General features: G+C 44.2%; 1 protein-coding gene across 1 annotated transcript in view; it reads right to left on the bottom strand.

Annotated features, from left to right (window-relative positions):
* The window catches only part of SLC9A9 (solute carrier family 9 member A9), an 876,572-nt gene extending 861,092 nt beyond the window's left edge, over positions 1-15,480 (bottom strand). The window contains exon 1 of the mRNA XM_040349109.1: positions 15,199-15,480. Coding sequence (XP_040205043.1) covers positions 15,199-15,373 — 175 coding nt within the window. The 5' untranslated portion in view covers positions 15,374-15,480. The remainder of the gene's footprint in view (positions 1-15,198) is intronic.
* Between the last annotated feature and the right edge of the window lie 6,221 nt (positions 15,481-21,701).

The following is a 21,701-nucleotide window of genomic DNA, read 5'->3' as shown; positions in this document are numbered from 1 at the left end:
TCATGTGACAACACTAAAGAAATGACACTTTGCAACAATGTAAAGTAGTGAGTGTACAGCTTGTATAACAGCGTACATTTGCTGTTACCTCAAAATAACTCAACACAGCCATTAATTACTTTTTTACATTTTGTTTAAGTCCCCTTTTATGTGAGGCTATTTTTTATGGCTGGCCATAGACAATACATCACTATTCTGCGAGTAGGAAATGCCCCTTCTAAATGTGTTGAACAAAGCCCCCACACATGAACTGTGTTGAACTGCATGTGCAAATATATACAAACCCTTTGCAAATGTCACTCTTTGATTAGCAAGAAGGTTACAGTCAGGGCCGGCCTTACCATGGGTCCCAGTGGGTCCAATAGACCCAGGCGGCAATTTAAGAGTGGCGGCAGAGCAGGGCTGCCGCCGCTACCTACACGATTCGCATCGGGTGCAGACTCAGAGTGTTGTGGGCTGCCTGACATAGCAATGTCCCGCACAGCCGCCACAGCACTCTCACCGAGTCTGTAACAGAGTCTGCATCAGATACAGTGACAGCCAGAAGCTGGAGATCAGTGTGAGAGCGAGTCTCCTTCTTGCTCCACCCATATGAAAGAGCCGGGAGGAAATAGCTCACAAGAGCTGCTGAGCAGTGGTGGCGCCAAGTAAATGCAGGCCATGCAAGAGGGGGTGGGGGGAGAAGTGTAGAGTCAGCAAACTGATCGGTGTAGCTCTCACCCCCAGTTCCAGCACCGAGATCCCTCCATCTTCCACTGACACCCCATTACTGAACAGGGTGATCCGGAGGGGTGACAAGGACAGCCCAGACTGGAGGAGGGAGGGGAGATGGAGGGACCATACACAGCACAAGGACGCTCTGCATATACTACACTACCCTAGTCAGTCTATAAACATGGAACTGGGTTTGGGACTTTAAATGAGGCATGTGGATGACACATGCCTCCATCCCTGAAAATTGAAAGAAAGAAAGGGTTGGGACTTTAAATGAGATGCGTGTTGATGCAAACAGTATGTAAAAGTAAATAAATAAAAGTAGTATAGCGTAATAACCAAGCTTAAACTTACCAACCAAATTGCAAGCCGAATTCAACTGTCTAACTTAGTATGTTAAAAGCAGAGGATTGGTTGCACACATTTGCAAATATATGGATAAGCCACAGGCCGCTTACAAGGCTCTCTGCATTCCTGTGGTCCTAACTAAACTTTTCTAGTTTCCTCAGTAGAGGCATATAAGTGCTAATGAGTAGATGGAGAGCAGGTGACTAGGGGTGTGTGTCACTAGCCAGCCTCCATCTAAAATAGGTGTAGCAATAAAGAGCACTGGAAAAAACGCATAAGGGTAAATGTATAAGCATCAAAATCGCATCTCCATCCCTATTGATAAACATGGAACTGGGTTTGGGACTTTGAATGAGGCATGTGGATGACACATGCCTCCATCCCTGAAAATTGAAAGAAAGGGTTGGGACTTTAAATGAGATGCATCAACACACAAACAGTATGTATAAGTAAATAAATAAAGTAGTATAGCGTAATAACCAGGCTCAAACTTACCAACCAAATTGCAAGCTGATTTCAACTGTCTAACTTAGTATGTTAAAAGCAGAGGATTGGTTGCACACATTTGCAAATATATGGATAAGCCACAGGCCGCTTACAAGGCTCTCTGCATTTCTGTGGTCCTAACTAAACTTTTCTAGTTTCCTCAGTAGAGGCATACAAGTGCTAATGAGCCAATCCTCTGCTTTTAACATACTAAGTTAGACAGTTGAATTCGGCTTGCAATTTGGTTGGTAAGTTTGAGCCTGGTTATTACACTATACTACTTTATTTATTTACTTATACATACTGTTTGCATCAACACGCATCTCATTTAAAGTCCCAACCCTTTCTTTTTTTCTAGTCAGTCTATATACCCTAGCCTTTAACCTAGGATCACACTTACCATCAGGCCCGGATTTACTCCCTTTGCCGCCCCAAGGCCGGGTCCTTAAATGCTGCCGCTCCCCCCCCCCCCCACACACACACACACCATCACATGGGGGAATCCCCAGAGAGTCCCCCTTACACCAGGGCCCCCAGAGAGCCCCCCCCCTTACACCAGGGTCCCCAGAGAGCCCCCCTAACATTAGTGTCCCCAGAGAGCCTTCACTCTTACATTAGTGTCCCCAGAGGGCCCCCCTCTTACATCAGGGTCCCCAAACAGCCGACTACCCCTTGCAGAGGTTCCCCTGTACCTGGCAGTTGGGAGGCGGCGATCGACAGCTCTATGGTGTCCACAGGCAGGGGGGTCTCCCTGGGGCTAGTAGTTCTTCTCCGAATGTATACAGCAGAGAGTGGAGGGGCCTCTGACCCGGGCATCAGCAACAGTGTACAAGCAGAGTGAAAGTGATACCTGCCTGGGTCAGAGGCCCCTCCCCTCTTCTCTCCACTGTATACACTGACACTCGAGAGAGTACTACAAGCCCCAGGGAGATCCCGCTGCCCACCCAGGCACCATCGAGCTGCCGATCGCCTCCTACCAATCCACCTCTCCCCACTGCACTCTAAACGACCAGCCAGCCAGAGGTGCAGGGGGGAGATGCCGGGTCTTGGAGGGGGGGCGCAGCGCCGCCCCTGCACCCACTGCTGCTCCAAGGTCTGGCCTCAGTGGCCTAGTCATGAATCCGACCCTGCTTACCATGTGTGTTTAGTGCAAAATCTATCTTCATGATAAATTCAATTTTAGTTTTATTTATCACGATATAAAATATATAGATGCAGGGGCATTTAGGTGGACATGTTTTTCTTTGGGGGGGGCAGCATTTTATTCTTGGACCCAGGCAGATCTAATTTAGCTTGGCCACAGTCAGACGCATTCAGGCTCGGACATCTGTTCCTAACAGCAGGTAAACACTTGAGGCCAGATTCAGAAAGCATCCAGATACGCCAACGTCATTTCAAATGTGCGCTGTCGCATCTTTGCACCGATTCACAAAGCGAGATACGTCCAAAAACATGGCTTCAGCCGTCCAACGTAACTTGCCTATGCCGGCGTATCGTGGGCGCATAGTTACGCTGGACGCATTCGGCGTTCCCATTATAAATATGCAAATGACCTAGATACGCCGATTCACGAACATACTTGCACCCGGCGTATTAATATACGCTGTTTACGTAAGGCATACGACCGGCGTAACTTTACCCCTCATAAAGCAGGGGTAAGTCATGTTAAGGTATGGACGTCGGAACGACCGTCGAAATTTACGTTGTTTACGTAAGTCGTACGTGAATAGGGCTGTGCGTAAGTTACGTTTACGTCGTAGGCAGTGTTCGACGTATCTTGGGCATTCTAGCCGACGTGATTTTGAGCATGCGCACTGGGATACGTCCAAGGACGGCGAATGCGCCGTTCGTTTGGCCCCTCATTTACATGGGGTCACGGCTCATTGTAATACAACACGCCCACTGCCTTGATAATTTGAATTAGGCGGGATAATGCCGGCCCATTTACGCTACGCCGCCGTAACTAAGGGCGCAAGTTCTTTCTGAATACGGTACTCGCCTCTCTAAGTTACGGTGGCGTAGCGTTTATGAGATGCGCTACGCCCGCCGAAAGTTACGCCATTCTTTCTGAATCTGGCCCACGGTGTGCAGATACTGTACATGTTAACAGTGATGGCTGCTGTCAGCCTGTCATTACTTTGTGAATGGCCGCCGCTATCTGCAGACGACTGCAGTCATCCCAACTGCAAGAATCCACTAATTCTTTCCACTGGAACCCAATGTGTGTGTAGGTATTACCTTTGTGAAGGAGGCCTAACTGTACACCCATTTCAGTGTTCACTACCTGCAGCAATACATTTCTTACACTGTAAGTTGATGTGAACTTAAAAGGGGTCATAAAGGTTTGTTTTTTGTTTTCTAAATAGGTTCCTTAAAGCTAGTGCATTGTTGGTTCACTAATCTTTTCCTTCGATTTCCCTTCTAAATGTTTTTTTTCTTTGTCTGAATTTCTCACTTCCGGTTCCTCCTCAGTAAGCTGTTCTGGCTGACTAAACCCCAGCCAGACCGTCTCGGATGATGGGGGCAAGCTTACTAAGGAGAAACAGGAAGTGAGAAATTCAGAGAAAGAAAAAAAATAAAATTTACAAGGGAAAATCGAAGGAAAAGGTAAGTGAACCAACAATGCACTAGCTGAAAGGAACCTATTTAGAAAATATAAAACAAACCTTTACAACCCCCTTTAAACTCACCTCAAATATCCAAATATGTTAAGAATCCATTTTCTTTTTATTTCCCCTGAACATGATTGGATGTTTTGAAGTGCATTTAGCCTGGGTTCACTTCACCTCACTGTACACCAAAATGTAGGAAATCAGAATTTTCGGCTCGCTCACACTCTGTGTGGTGACCTGCAATTTTACATTTTGAATAAACGCAGGTCACCGGTAGGGCACATAGTAAACGCCTGTTTTCTCTATGTGCCTGTTCACAACACAATGCAACACGTTCTCATTTTTCCACGGTGCACTTGATGGCACCATGGGGGTTATTTACTAAAGGAAAATCCGCTTTGCACTACAAGTGCACTTGAAAGTGCAGTCGCTGTAGATCTGAGGGGGACATGCAAGGAAAATAAAAAACAGCATTTTAGCTTGCACATGATTGGATGATAAAATCAGAAGAGCTTCCCCTCATTTCAGAGCCTTCCCTCAGATTTACAGCGACTAAACTTCAAAGTGCACTTGCAGTGCAAAGTGGATTTGCCTTTCGTAAATAACCCCCCATGTGTCACCCTACAGCAGCACAATGCATCCGATTTACACATTTTTTTTATACGTTTTTGTGCTTGATAATTCTTTTTTAGGATGAGGAGACTAGTTAAGCATAAAACGAAAATGCATTTTTCATGCGATCCAACTAAAGCCTATGGGGCCAAAAATGTAATATGCTGCAGCAAAAGAAGCACCTGTACTTTTTCAAAACTCACACTGCATTGATGTGAATGGGCACCATCATAGGTGTGCACAGCCTATTTCATTAGGGTGTGCACCCCAAAGCTCAAACACACATGCGCAGTAGAGTAGTGGACGGCGTCAGTAGAGTAGAGGACGGGGTCAGTAGTTTTTTGTTTTACAATTTAGTTTTTTCTTTTACAATATCATTTTTTTACAATTTGTTAGAAGCACCATTGAGGGGCTTTGGTGAATTAGCAGAGAAAGGAACTGAGGACAGAGATTCCCCAGTCCCTTTCTCTGTAGCCTCAGCTGCCACAAGGGTAGGGGTGTTTGGCCAGGGAAATATGAATCGCACAGGGTGATTAGGGTGTGCCCAGGCACACCCAACACACCCTGTTTGCACACCTATAGGCACAATAGAGAATAATGTGATTTCCAATATCGTGCATTGTAGCACAATAGCAGACATAAGCAAAAAAAATAAAAATATTTGGCACCTTATACTAATATCAGAGGCAGACAATATGCTATGCAATACTGAATTGTACTGGGCACAACATTTCAGCCCAACGTCCTGTGTTAGCCAGATTTCCCGACATTCCTGACAACCTACCAGTGAACTATTATGTCGGCATAGCACTGAGGATGTATCCCACGACAATATGCAAGAAATATAATTCTAGTGTGTGTGTGGGCATAGTTAGTAATACAAGGTATGATTTAATGTATTGATTTGCACTAAAAACCACAGAACCAATGGGGCCGATGTCAGACCTCCTTTCATGTCTGATGAAAGGTCTGAGGGTGTAGTATAGCCTTATGCCGCGTACACACGGTCGTTTTTTGTCTTGTAAAAAAACGGTGTTTTTTCTCATGAAAAAAAAAACGAAGTTTTTCAAACTTAATTTTAAAAAACGACGTTGCCTACACACCATCGTTTTTTCAAAATGCTCTAGCAAAACGCGGTTACGTACAACACATACGGCGGCACTCTGTTCCATTCAAGCTTGCATCATAACTTGCTTCTGAGCATGTGCGGGTTTAAAAACGTTGTTTTAAACGTCGTTTTAACCCACACACGATCATTTTTTATGACAAAAAAAACGACATTTTGAAAAACGACATAAAAAATTGAAGCATGTTCGAATTTTTTTTGGTAGTTTTTTAGAAGACATAAAACGACATAATGCCCACACACGATCATTTTAAATGACGTTTTTTAAACGTGGTTTTATTTCATCACAAAAAAATTACCGTGTGTACACGGCATTAGGGCCTGCTCCTCGAGATTTATGTGTGCTACAATGGAGGATGACAGCAAGCTAAAAGTGCATTTAAACTGGATACCATTGTAATCCATGAAGCTCTTTACATTAGTGTGTTGAGTTAGAAGGGAGGAAGGAAGAACACTGCGTTTTTTTTTTTTTTATCACATCTTTTGTGCGTATTTGGTAAAAATGCCCTTTACATTATAGGTAATGGTAACACACTAAAAACACACCAAAACCCCAATATATGTTTTAAGTAGTGTTTTTATGTCTCCTGTCCAAATGCTCAAAAAAAAGGCACATATAGTGCAACGTAATATTCATTTTATGTGTGTTTTGTTTTAACACATAAAAAGTAATAAAATGTATTACACGTGGCAGAAAATGCATGTATGTTTTGGACTGCAATTAACAGAACGGTCCCTTCTTGCTCACTAGTGGCTGTTGATGTTCTATTTAACGGACGAATCTATATTTAACTGTCCAGAGAAGAACGGCAGGGTGGAGCTATCTCTGTGCACCAGACCTGTCACAGGCTTCCCCCTTTATCTACTCAGTAGTGTTCAGTTCTAAATTATTAATGATCTCGGTCTAGGAGGAGAGAGCAGCAATAGACTCTTTATTAGACCATCACACAAAACATTGAGCCTGGGTTCACACTGGTGCAAACACAGATATCGCATGCGATTCGCACCGCATTGCTGTGAACATCACATGCAATGCGAATACAGACAAACTGTATGGCTGAAATTACATCACATTTGCACCAAAAATGGTGCATGACCCTTTTTTTGGTCCGCACTAGAATCGGATCGCATGGGTGCAATTTGATTCCTGTGCCATTGGACAGTCCGCACTGCAATTTTTGCGAACCGATCTGGGGGTATAATTGACTTTCTATTAACACCAGCAGCAGTTTGCAGAGGACAGTGTGAACTGTCTATGATGGACATGTGATGAGGGAACCTGCACAGGAATCGCACTGGTTCCGGCATCGCATGTGTGTGAACTCAGCCTAACGCAACTAAGGCTGCTTTCACACTGATCTGCTTTTGTTCATTTCTGAGTAAAAAAAGTGGAAGAAAACTGCATCTCTTTAAACGCTATGTAGCGCCTCACACGTGTCCATTGTGCTTCAGTTGTGGTTAAAAAAATCCCGCTTGCTGCATTTTTGGTTCGGTGGTAAAAAAAAAAAAAAAAGCACCAAAAACACATCCCTCCATTGAAATTAATGAAGAGTGCATCAAAAACACAACGCATTTGTGGGAAGTTCTCAAGCCCAGGTTCATAAATCCGCATGACAAGGAAAATCACATTATGACGCCCTCAGCCCAGTGTGATTTTGGAAAAGTTTCCTGGTGGACTTCATTGCGATTTAAGCCCCATAGTCTTCTATGTTATCTCACAGATGTTGCATCAGCATAGAAGCATTTCTATGTGACTCTGATGGGTGATCTTTTATCAATCCATTTTGATACAACTGGAGCCTTCCTTGGATACCCCCTCCTTGATCGATCAAATGAAGGATCGATCAAAGAAAAGATCAAAATCACAGTCAATGCGAACCTAACCTTAGTCAGCAAGAATGACCATAAAGTTGTATAGGAATATTTTTAGCTATGTTGAAAATCGCAAGCAAGTAGCACTGCATAGTCACACCGCAAATGGCATAAAAATTGCATTTGTATAGTGGGAAGTGATATGGGAAAAAAAAAAAACAGTACAAATGTGGCAAAAATGCATCATGCATTACGTTAAAGGGGTTGTAAAGTAAAACATGTTTTCCCTAAATAGCTTTCTTTACCTTAGTGCAGTCCTCCTTCACTTACCTCATCCTTCCATTTTGCTTTTAAATGTCCTTATTTCTTCTGAGAAATCCTCACTTCCTGTTCTTCTGTCTGTAACTCTACACAGTAATGCGAGGCTCTCTCCCTGGTGTTGAGAAAGCCTCCTGAGGGGGGAGGGGGCGAGCAGGAGTGTCAGGATGCTCACTAACACACAGCTCCTTTCTCTATCTGCAAAGTAGAGAGTGTCCCGACTTGCCTGCTCGCCCCCTCCCCCCTCAAGAGGCTTTCTCTACACCAGGGAGAAAGCCTCGCATTACTGTGTGTAGTTACAGACAGAACAGGAAGTGAGGATTTTTCAGAAGAAATAAGGACATTTAAAAGCAAAATGAAAGGATGAGGTAAGTGAGGGAGGACTGCACTAAGGTAAAGGAAGCTATTTAGGGAAAACATTTTTTACCTTTACAACCCCTTTAAGTTTAACGCCACATGGCAAAAACACTGCCAAAATGCATTTGCATGTTTCATACAGAACAGTGTAAAAGTAGCACTAAAGGGTCACTAAAGGAAACATTTTTTTTTAGCTAAATAGCTTCCTTTACCTTACTGCAGTCCTGGTTTCATGTCCTCATTGTTCGTTTTTGCTTTGAAGTAGCTGTAATCATTCTCTGATCTCCACACTTCCTGCTTGTCTGGCTCCTTATGAAAAAACTCATGCGAGCTTCTCACTGGTCCATGATCAAGAAGGTGTGATTACTGTGTGTCTAAAACTCCTCAGAACCATCAGATTCATTTTTAAAACAAATACTGCCCTGTGTTTGTTTGTTTCTGTTCTGTGTGTCTCTGTACTTCACAGAAACATGAAACTAGTTTAAAAATGAAACTAAACTGCAGGCACATTATATGATTGATTTTTATCTATTTTTAATCATTTTTTAAAAGGAATCAATTAACTATTATGTCTCTATACCCTGTAAACAGTCATTTCAGCAAAAAAAAAAAATGTTTCCTTTACTGCTCCTTTAAGGCAAAAAGATATTTTGTTTTGGATAGAGTGGAGAGAGATTAGAAAATCTGTCAGTTTTTATTGCTGTCTGTGTCTCCATTACGGAGAAAGTCACATTTTGGGTTGTCCCCAGAAAAGTAATAGAGTAATATCCTAAGGGTCCTCAAGAGATTCTGTTAATTTGCAGGGATTTCCTCTCACTTCCTGTTTGCCTATGGGACAGGAAGTGAATGGAAATCTCCACAATGGAACACAAATGGGGTTATAACACTTCCTTTACTCCATTCAAAAGGAAAAAAAAAAGTTTTGCCTATAGTTCAACTTTAATCGTTTCCTGAACACCCGCCGCAGTTATACTGTGTCAAGATGGCTGGACAGCACAAATCGCCATAGGTGCATGTCGCTCCGTGCATGTGATATAGCGGGCTTGCACGCCGTGGAAGTGCGCCCGTGCGTCAAGCGGACTTGTAGTCTGCTGGCGACCCACAATCGTGGTATACAGAGGCAGAACAGGGATCTGCCTATGTAAACAAGGCAAACCCCCGTTCTGACACCAAGTCGGACCCCCGTTCTGACAGGGGACATGATGGAGATCTGCTATTCCTAGTCATCAGGGACAGTGATCCCTGGTGGTCCATTCAGCCCACCCTCCCTACAGTTACAAACACATCCAGGGAACACAGTTAACCTCTTGATCACCCCCTAGTGTTAACCCCTTCCCTGCCAGTGTCATTTATACATGGATCAGTGCATTTTTTTTATGTATAGCACTGATCAATGTACTATTGTCACTGGTCCCCAAAAAGCGCCACATAGGGTCAGATTTGTCCGTCACAATCCAGCTAAAATTTTCAGATTGCCGCCATTACCAGTAAAAACAATACAAAAAAAAAAAGAAAAAGTCCCTAAATCTAACCCTCAGGCCCCGTACACACCATAGAATCCATCCGCAGATAAATCCCAGCAAATGGGTTTCGGCGGATAGATCCTATGGTGTGTACACGCCAGCGGATCTTTTTCCGCGGATATATCTCCCCTGGGATGGATTCCAGCAGATCGGATATTTGCTGACATGCAGAACATATCCATCTGCTGGAATCCATCCCAACAGATGGATCCGCTGATCTGTACAGACTCACCGGATCCATCCGTCCGAAGGGATCCCCCGCATGCTTCGTAATGATTCGACGCATGCGTGGAATTCCTTATATGACAGCGTCGCGCACGTCGCCGCGTCATAATCGCGGCGACGGCGCGACACGTCATCACCAGAGGATTTCGGCGCAGATTTCAATGCGATGGTGAGTACACTCCATCGCAGAGAAATCTGCTGAAATCCTCGAGAGGATTTATCCGCGGAAACGGTCCGCTGGACCGTATCCGCGGATAAATCCTCCCGTGTGTATGGGGCCATAGTTTGTAGATGTGATAACTTTTGCGCAAACCAATCAATATATGCCTATTACAATTTATTTTTGACAAAAATATGTAAAATAAACATTATATATATATATATATATATATACACACACACACACATACACACACACACACATACATATATATATATATATGAAAAGTTCAGGGAACCAGCTAGATTGCAGGGCACAGGCTTTTCACTCAAAAAGGAGGTTTATTAAACTTAAATAGCTTCACAGCAGCAAAAACAAAATAAATAACAGTCTCACCGACTTGTAGAGCTCAGAACTGCTGTCGCAGTTAAATAGTCCTTACTTTATGTTGCAGGTATGGATATGTATTATAGCAGAAAGTAAAAAAATATATTTTTTTTCAAAATTTACACTTACATATATATGAAAATAGAAGGGACAATGTAAGTTAATCACTTTAATGTACAGTCCACTCCTGTACTCGCTTTCTCCTCTTGAATGGAGAAGGAGATACATTGTATCTTTTCCTTCTGGCTAGAGTTGAAAAAGGGTAAACGAAAAGACATAGTAATAAAAACCAAGATTCAATGGCTAGATCAGGGCTTGATCTACTTTGAGTCAAGGTAGGGGTCAGCATGTTTTACGTAGGATTTTAAAGTGATACTATAGGCTCAAGTTTTTTTTTTTTTAAATAACAAACATGTCATACTTACTCCACTGTAGTTCGTTTTTCAAAGAGTGGCCCTGATCGTCCTCTTCTGGGGTCCCACGGTGGCTCGTGCGGCTCCTCCCTGCATCAGATAACCCCCTCTGGGAAGCTCTCTCTCAAGGGGGTAACCATGCGGGCGCGCTCCGGTGTCATACACTCGGTGCAAAGTCCACACACTTCATACAGTATATAATAGAAATGTAATCCAGTTCATCAATAAATCCAAGACCACAACACTCCATGCCTAGTAATATATGTGTGATCCCCTTCACAGTACAATAGACCTGTGTGCCGCTCAGTGCTTGTAGTGCAGCTCACTCACCAGAATCATATCACCCCTTATCTCTAAGAAAGTTATAGAAAGTTTATTTAAAAACTTTGCTCACTCCTTTTCCTTGTTCCTTCTCTTTTTCTCTAATTTGAACTATCACTCCACAGTTTAGCACCATATATAGTATTACATTTTTGTAAATATTTAATTATATATTTTCATGTGACAACACTGAAGAAATATCTGTCATGGATATGCAATAATGTCTGGCAGCTTACCTGTCTCTCCATGTGTTCATTAGAGGCCAGACTCTCTTATCTGGCTGCCTTTATCATCGCTCCTCCCTGTATGGCTCCACCCAGGCCATCCCAGGAACTCTATATTAACTACTGCACTGCTTTGTTGATCAACGTTGTTTGTTAGTATTGTGTTCCTGCTTGCTGTGTGCTACGTTACCTCTGTGTACCGACTTTGGCTTGTCTCTGACTACTCCTGGTTGCCTGTGACCCTGACCCTTGGCCTGTCCCTTGGTTTTTCTTGTATGCTTGTTGCCCTGACCTCGGCTTACCCTTCACTATCCCTTGTGTCCTGAGTGGCTGCTTCCCCTCTCGCCCTAGGGAGCGTACCCTAGGGGACTCCGGGGGCCGTGACCTGGATCCAGTTGCAGCCATCCTCACCACTAGAGGCTCTGGTGAATACCAACTGGATCTTAGATCCCGTGCCCTGGTGAATCTTGGGCTCAAGCTTCCTGTTTGTGCCCCAGTGAACCTCACCTCCATATCCACTCTGTGGTCCATCCGCTGCAGTCTGCTATAGGGTTCACTACCTTGTGGTGCACCCCTGACTCCAAATGGGTGCACTTGTCACCTGGCCACAGGTGACCTGACAATGACACAATGTAAAGTAGTGAGTGTACAGCTCGTATAACAGTGTACATCTGCTGTCCCCTCAAAATAACTCAACACATAGCCATTAATGTCTAAACCACTGGCAACAAAAGTGAGTACACCCCTAAGTGAAAATGTCCAAATTGGGCCCAAAGTTTCAATATTTTGTGTGGCCACAATTATTTTCCAGCACTGCCTTAAAGGGGTTGTAAACCCTCATGTTTTCTGTCACTGACCGCCCCCCTCCCCCAGCCCCCCTGTTTTACTCACTTGAGTCCTGTATTCTCCTGCCAGAAATGCGTTTTTCCCCTCTGCCCGTTCACTCGGCACTTGATTGGATAGATTTAAAGTAGCACAGCCATTGACTCATGCTGCTGTCAATCAAATCCAATGATGTGGGTACCAGGGGGTGGTGCCGAGTCCTACATTCGGCATCTATGGATATAAAAATGATTTAATGATAAAAAAAATGAAGCCTTACAATTACTTTAAACCTTTTGGGCATGAAGTTCACCAGAGCTTCACAGGTTGCCACTGGAGTCCTCTTCCACTCCTCCGTGATGACATCACAAAGCTGGTGCATGTTAGAGACCTTGCACGCCTCCACCTTCCGTTTGAGGATGCCCCACAGATTCTCAATAGAGTTTAGGTCTGGGGACATGCTTGGCCAGTCCATCACCTTTACCCTCAGCTTCTTTAGCAAGGCAGTGGTCATCTTGGAGGTGTGTTTGGGGTCGTTATGTTGGAATACTGCCCTGCGGCTCAGTCTCCGAAGGGAGGGGATCATGCTCTGCTTCAGTATGTCACAGTACATAGTTCCCTCAATGAACTGTAGCAACCCCCCCCCCCCCAGTGCTGGCAGCACTCATGCAGTCCCAGACCATGACACTCCCACCACCATGCTTTACTGTAGGCAAGACACACTTGTCTTTGTACTCCTCGCCTGGTTGCCACCACACAAGCTTGACACCATGTGAACCAAATACGTTTATCTTGGTCTCATCAGACCACAGGACATGGTTCCAGTAATGCATGTCCTTAGTCTGCTTGTTTTCAGCAAACTGTTAGTGGGCTTTCTTGTGCATCATCTTTAGAACAGGCTTCCTTCTGGGATGACAGTAATGCAGACCAATTTGATGCAGTGTGCGGCGTATGGTCTAAGCACCGACAGGCTGACCCCTCACCCCTTCAACCTCTGCAGCAATGCTGGCAGCACTCATTCGTCCATTTCCCGAATACACCCTCTGGATATGATGCTGAGCAAGTGCACTCAACTTCTATGGTCAACTATATTGAGGCCTGTTCTGAGTGGAACCTGTCCTGTTAAACCATTGTATGGTCTTGGCCACTGTGCTGCAGCTCAGTTTCAGAGTCTTGGCAATCGTCTTGTAGTCTAGGCCATCTTTATGTAGAGCAACAATTCTTTTTTTTTTCAGATCCTCATAGTTCTTTGCCATGAGGTGTCATGTTCCAGTGACCAGTATGAGAGTGAGAGCAATGACACCAAAATGTAACACACCTGAGACCTTGTTACACTAATGAGTCACATGACACCGGGGAGGAAAAATTGCTAATTTGGCCCAATTTGGATATTTTCACTCAGGGATGTTCTCACTTTTGTTGCCATGAATGGCTGTGTGTTGAGTTATTTAAAGGGGACAGCAAATTTTACACTGTTATACAAGCTGTACACTCAATACTTTATGTTGTAGTAAAGTGTCATTCCTTCAGTGTTGTCACATGAAAAGATATAATAAAATATTTACAAAAATGTGAAGGGTGTACTCACTTTTGTGAGATACTGTATATTAAACAACAGAAATCCTCATAGTGTAGTACACATAAAGGATGAAGATACACATGGGCTGATAAGTGATGAAGATACACGTGGGGTAATAAGTGATGAGCAGGGCGGACTGACCATTGGGACTCTCGGGCACGAGGGCCCCATGCCACTAGGGGGCCCCATCAGGGTTGCCAGGCTCAATAAATCCAGGGACAGTATGTAAAAATCTGTGTGTTTTTTACATCTGTCCCTGATATGTCCGAAACCGACATGCTTTTAATGTGAAAATTCTCAGACTTTAGCTGCCCTGCCTCTGCACTGCCTCCTGGCGTGGTGGCCAGCTGTAAGCCTGGGGGCCCCATAATCTTCTATTGTCCAGGGGCCCCATGATTTGTCAGTCCACCCCTGGTGATGAGGACACACACAGGACTATGAATGATGAGGACGAAGATACACACGGGCTGATAAGTGATGAGGATGAAGATACACATGGGCTAATAAGTGATGAGGATGACGGTACACATGGGCTGATAAGTGATGAGGATGACGATACACATGGGCTGATAAGTGATGAGGATGACGATACACATGGGCTGATAAGTGATGAGGATGAAGATACACATGGGCTGATAAGTGATGAGGATGACGATACACATGGGCTGATAAGTGATGAGGATGACGATACACATGGGCTGATAAGTGATGAGGATGAAGATACACATGGGCTGATAAGTGATGAGGATGAAGATACACATGGGCTGATAAGTGTTGAGGATGAAGATACACATGGGCTGATAAGTGATGAGGATGAAGATACACATGGGCCGATAAGTGATGAGGATGAAGATACACATGGGCCGATAAGTGATGAGGATGAAGATACACATGGGCTGATAAGTGAAGAGGATGAAGATACAAATGGGCTGATAAGTGATGAGGATGAAGATACAAATGGGCTGATAAGTGATGAAGATACACGTGGGGTGATAAGTGATGAGGACACACACAGGACTATGAATGATGAGGATGAAGATACACATGGGCTGATAAGTGATGAGGACACACATAGGAAGATGAGTGATGAGGATGGGGCAGAGGACTTCTCCTTCCTGTCTATGTTGTTAACCCTCCCATTACCGGCCCATGCACTTACCATACACCATGGCCCCTCCAGTCTCGTGCAGGAACCTGAAGCGTCTGTTCTTAAAGAGCCAGATGGTGAGGATAGTGAGGATGAGTAGAAAGTTGAAGACCAGCAGCTCCAGCGCTCCCTGATGCTGGAAGAGCTGCAATGTCCGGGAAGACGTGGGTATCTTGTCCTGCCCCATCCCTGCCAGCTCTATCCTCACTTCGGAGCACACTCCGGGCTGACTTTCATAGCCCCGCTCCTAACAAGTAACAGTCATAGCCAGCAGTGACAGAGCTTCGAGGAGGAGCCACCCGCCCGCTTGCTCAATGACAGGGAAGCTCGCTCACAGCGTGCGGCCCGCGCTGCATGCTGGGAGTTGTAGTTCGCAGGTGCCTGTCACTATACGGCCTCTCTATGAGCTCTGGCGGCTGGCCGAACTACAAAACCCACAGCAGCTGCTGGTACCCAGCCGTCAGATGCCAAGTGCCAAGGTGATGGTTACCTGGATTCTTATGTCATACGATGACACCTACTCTCGCCGGGTTACAGATTATATAGCAGACCGGAACATTGCCTGGAGTGTTCTCCTACTGTGTTATACCTACACCATGGTGATGTGCCTATATATATATATATATATATATATATATATATATATATATATATATATATATATATATATATATATACCAAAAAACAATTCTGCACACAAACCTTCAAAGTTTAGCTGCATGCACTAAAAGGTGTAATGAATAAAAATATGTATATATAAAAAGTTCTGCACTGCACAATAATAAACAATAAAATAAAAATATGAAGGGTACAGCAACTGGAAGGGAACAAACATTGTGTAATAAAAACAATACAATGTATCGCTAGCAATGTCCAAAATAATGTGTAAGGAAGTCCCCACAAAAGAGCTGAATAGACTGTGATTGACAGGCGCACTCATAACTATGTAGCCAGATAGCAGAGAGCATATCCAAGATGATCAGTGAAAGTATCCAAATAAAAAATAAAATAAAATCGTGTATTTGTGGTGAACCAATTGACCCAAGTGACACCTTCAGTTACACTTACCCCCAGTGGTTCTTTCACCTTATGGTTTGACCTCCATTAAAGCGGTAGTAAAGCTAATAAAAAAAAACTACAAGGTAGAGGCTTAATGTACTAGTATGCATTCCATACTAGCACAATATGAAAGACTTACCAGTTAAAACAAATCCCTCCAGCACATGGGCATCCGCTACATAGGGCAAGGGGGGTCGTTTGCCCCCCCCCCCCTTGGAATCGCCAGGGAGAGCCAGGAGCAGGGCCGAACTGGCCCTGGGGCCGATTTAAGCGGTGACTGTAGTGCTCCCCTCCCCTCTAGTTGTCCCTTATATAGAGTGCCTGTCCCTCTTCTGGAATCAAATCCATTTGTCCCTCATTCTAAAAGATTCCTCTTTTAGACCTGAAATAAATATACCGTGAATATAGTGTAGTGTTTCAGTCAAGGGAAAGGGGTGCTGTGTAATGTAAAGGGGTCCAGTGGTGCAGGGGGCTGTGTAATGTAAAGGGGTCCAGTGATGCAGGGTGCTGTGTAATGTAAAGGGGTCCAGTGGTGCAGGGTGCTGTGTAATGTAAAGGGGTCCAGTGGTGCTGTGTAATGTAAAGGGGGGCAGTGATGCAGGGTGCTGTGTAATGTAAAGGGGTCCAGAGCTGTGGGGAGCTGTGTAATGTAAAGGGGTCCAGAGTTGTGGGGTGCTGTGTAATGTAAAGGGGTCCAGAGCTGTGGAGTGCTGTGTAATGTAAAGGGGTCCAGAGCTGTGAGGTGCTGTGTAATGTAAAGGGGTCCAGAGGTGCAGTTGTGGAGAGGGGGTACGCAGTAGTGACAAAGAGATATTGAAAGATGCAGGGGGCACAGTGGGGTGTTTTTACATTTTAACGTGGGGGGGTGCTTTTAACCCCCGCTAGCGGTCGAAGAAAGGGTAAAATGTGACTGTGTATCGCCGCTGCCAAAGCGCCCCCCTCTGAAAAAATTTCAGCGGATGCCCATGCTCTAGCAGCGTGCTGTCACCGCTGCCAAGGCTTCCATCTTCACCCGGTCCTCCTTTCCAGATTCGCAGGCTGCGGCCGCTTGAATGCCTGAGCTGTGATGACATCACTCCTGCGCTTCGCGGGAGTCACGGCTGTGGCACAGTACTTTGAAGGAATGCCATTGGTATGCTGTTCTTTCAGAACGCATGCACCAGTGATGTCACCGGCTGCTGCTCCCTAGAATATTTCCGAAACGGTGCAAGTTTTTGCATTTTTCCCTTTGTATAGCAAAAAATAAAAACAGTTGGCCCGGATTCAGAAAGGAGTTACGTCAGCGTATCTCCAGATACGCCGTCGTAACTCCGAATGCAGGCCATCGCATCGCGGCGCCTGATTTATACAGGGAGTGCAGAATTATTAGGCAAGTTGTATTTTTGAGGATTCATTTTATTATTGAACAACAACCATGTTCTCAATGGACCCACACAACTCATTAATATCAAAGCTGAATATTTTTGGAAGTAGTTTTTAGTTTGTTTTTAGTTTTAGCTATTTTAGGGGGATATCTGTGTGTGCAGGTGACTATTACTGTGCATAATTATTAGGCAACTTAACAAAAAAAAAATATATACCCATTTCAATTATTTATTTTTACCAGTGAAACCAATATAACATCTCAACATTCACAAATATACATTTCTGACATTCAAAAACAAAACAAAAACAAATCAGTGACCAATATAGCCACCTTTCTTTGCAAGGACACTCAAAAGCCTGCCATCCATGGATTCTGTCAGTGTTTTGATCTGTTCACCATCAACATTTCGTGCAGCAGCAACCACAGCCTCCCAGACACTGTTCAGAGAGGTGTACTGTTTTCCCTCCTTGTAAATCTCACATTTGATGATGGACCACAGGTTCTCAATGGGGTTCAGATCAGGTAAACAAGGAGGTTATGTCATTAGTTTTTCTTCTTTTATACCCTTTCTTGCCAGCCACGCTGTGGAGTACTTGGACGCGTGTGATGGAGCATTGTCCTGCATGAAAATCATGTTTTTCTTGAAGGTTGCAGACTTCTTCCTGTACCACTGCTTGAAGAAGGTGTCTTCCAGAAACTGGCAGTAGGACTGGGAGTTGGGCTTGACTCCATCCTCAACCCGAAAAGGCCCCACAAGCTCATCTTTGATGATACCAGCCCAAACCAGTACTCCACCTCCACCTTGCTGGCGTCTGCGTCGGACTGGAGCTCTCTGCCCTTTACCAATCCAGCCACGGGGCCATCCATCTGGCCCATCAAGACTCACTCTCATTTCATCAGTCCATAAAACCTTAGAAAAATCAGTCTTGAGATATTTCTTGGCCCAGTCTTGACGTTTCAGCTTGTGTGTCTTGTTCAGTGGTGGTCGTCTTTCAGCCTTTCTTACCTTGGCCATGTCTCTGAGTATTGCACACCTTGTGCTTTTGGGCACTCCAGTGATGTTGCAGCTCTGAAATATGGCCAAACTGGTGGCAAGTGGCATCTTGGCAGCTGCACGCTTGACTTTTCTCAGTTCATGGGCAGTTATTTTGCGCCTTGGTTTTTCCACGCGCTTCTTGCGACCCTGTTGACTATTTTGAATGAAACGCTTGATTGTTCGATGATCACGCTTCAGAAGCTTTCCAATTTTAAGAGTGCTGCATCCCTCTGCAAGATATCTCACTATTTTTGACTTTTCTGAGCCTGTCAAGTCCTTCTTTTGACCCATTTTGCCAAAGGAAAGGAAGTTGACTAATAATTATGCACACCTGATATAGGGTGTTGATGTCATTAGACCACACCCCTTCTCATTACAGAGATGTACATTACCTAATATGCTTAATTGGTAGTAGGCTTTCGAGCCTATACAGCTTGGAGTAAGACAACATGCATAAAGAGGATGATGTGGTCAAAATACTCATTTGCCTAATAATTCTGCACTCCCTGTAGAATCAGATACGCCTCAATGTTGCCTAGATACGAGCGGCGTAAGTCTTCTACGCCGTCGTATCTTAGGGTGCAATATTTACGCTGACCGCTAGGGGCGCTTCCCTAGACTTCCGTGTCGAATATGCAAATTAGGTAGATACACCGATTTAGAAACGTACGTCCGCCCGGCGCATTACGTCGTTTACGTAAGGCTTTTTCCGGCGTAAAGTTACCCCTGCTCTATGAGGCGTAGCCAATGTTAAGTATGGACGTCGGGCCAGCGTTGAATTTTGCGTCTTTTACGTCGTTTGCGTAAGTCGTACGCGAATAGGGCTGTGCGTAAGTTACGTTCACGTCTAAAGCATTGTCTATTTGCGGCATAATTTGGAGCATGCGCACTGGGATATTTTCACGGACGGCGCATGCGCCCTTCGTTAAGAACGTCAATTACGTGGGGTCACGGCTAATTAGCATACAACACGCCCCCTACAGCCTATTTTGAATTACGCGGGCTTACGCCGGCCAATATACGCTACTCCGCCGTAACTTTAGGCGCAAGTTCTTTCTAAATACAGGACTTGCCTCTCAAAGTTACGGCGGCATAGCGTATTTGAGATACGCTACGCCCGCATTACATTACGCATTTGTATCTGAATCCGGGCCAGTTGTTTTTATTTAAATATCACCAAAAGAAAACTCTAGCTGTCTCAAAAAAATGATAAAAATGTAATTTGGGTGTATGTTGTATGACCGATTGATTGTCATTCAAAATGTGACAGCACTGAAATCTACAAAATGGCCTCGGCAGGAAGGGGATCAAACAGCCCGGTCTTGAATTGGTTAAGCTGCAAAGGCAGTCAGTCGGGGTTGTACACATGCTGCATCCAGAATGCTTTCCACGGAAAAAGGTGTACATCGTCTCCGCCCGCCAAACACAACCTATTCAAGAGGGTGCATGCAGTTGTCGCACTATGGTCTGAGCTTTACAGGGTTAAAATAGACAATGAAAAAGTGCCTAACAATGGGGCTTATTTTTTTTACACTAACAATAATGATGGGATTTATTATTTTCCCACCGACTCCAATAAGTGAACATATTTTATCCCACTGACACCAAGGATGGGACGTTCAACTGATGCCAACGATGGAATTTATTTCATTCCCACTAACACCAATGATGGTATTTGTTTTATTCTCATTGACACCAATGATGTGATTTATGTTATCTAACTGACACCACAGTGGGATTTTTTTCCACCGATTCCAACAATGATACTTATTTAACCACTTGCCGACCGCTGCACGCCGATATACGTTGGCAGAATGGCAGCGGTAGGCAAATGGACATACCCATGGGCCCCGTGAACTCGATGTTTGCCGGTGTCCCGCGATCGTGTCACAGAGCTGCAGAGCGGTGAGATGCCAATGTAAATAAGGCATCTCCCTGTTCTGCCTAGTGACAGGACACTGATCGTCTGCTCCCTGTCATCGGAAGCAGTGATCAGTGTCATGTCACTAGTAGCCCAGCCCCCACACCGTTAGAATCACTCCCTAGGACACACTTAACCCCTTCCTCGCCCCCTAGTGGTTAACCCCTTCCCTGCCAGTGTTATTTACGCAGTAATAAGTGCATTTTTATAGCACTGATCGCTGTATAAATGACAATGGTCCCAAAATAGTGTCAAAAGTGTCCGATGTGTCCGCCATAATGTCACAGTCACGATCACAAATCGCTGCCATAACTAGTAAAAAAATAAATAAAAATGCCATAAAATGATCCCCTATTTTTGTAGACACTATAACGTTTGCGCAAACCAATCAATATACGCTTATTGCAATTTTTTTTTACAAAACAATATGTAGAAGAATACATATTGGCCTAAACTGCGAAAAAGCAAAAAGTAAAAAATATTGTTTTTTTTTCAAAATTGATGCTCTTTTTTTGTTTATAGCGCAAAAATAAAAACCAAGAGGTGATCAAATACCACCAAAAGAAAGCTCTATTTTTGGGAAAAAAAAGGACGTCAATTTTGTTTGGGTGCAACGTTGCACAACAGCGCAATTGTCAGTTAAAGCGGCACAGTGGCAATTGCAAAACATGGCCCGGTCATTGGGCAGTCAAATCCTCCGGGACTGAAGTGATTAAAAGATAGTTGTAGGAATCGAAAATAACAAATAATTATACTCACCTAAATGGCTGCAGCACTGATCCCAGCTGCAGCTGTCCCCCACCGACTCTAGACCGAGAACTGATCGATCAATGACCACTGATTGCTCATTTATTTTACAAATCAAACTGTTCCTTTATTAAGACATTGGCATGGAACAAGGTCACATACATACAACAGTAATGGAAGGTGCATAAAATTACAAAAAGAAAGGTACAAAGTACACGAAAACAAAAAGGCAAAAATTACTCTGTTCTATACAAGGGCTAATGAAAGCATTCAACCAGTAGAATATTGTATGCCAAGCCAGTGAGGGTGGCACTATTAGTACAGCTAGAATCGACTGTCCAAGTCAGCCACACCCTGTCTTTTTAGGGCAATTCTGAACAATATAC

The sequence above is a fragment of the Rana temporaria genome, chromosome 4 (genome assembly GCF_905171775.1).
Source record: "Rana temporaria chromosome 4, aRanTem1.1, whole genome shotgun sequence".
In the NCBI taxonomy this organism is placed as follows: Eukaryota; Metazoa; Chordata; class Amphibia; order Anura; family Ranidae; genus Rana; species Rana temporaria.
This window is presented reverse-complemented; position numbering and strand designations above follow the sequence as displayed.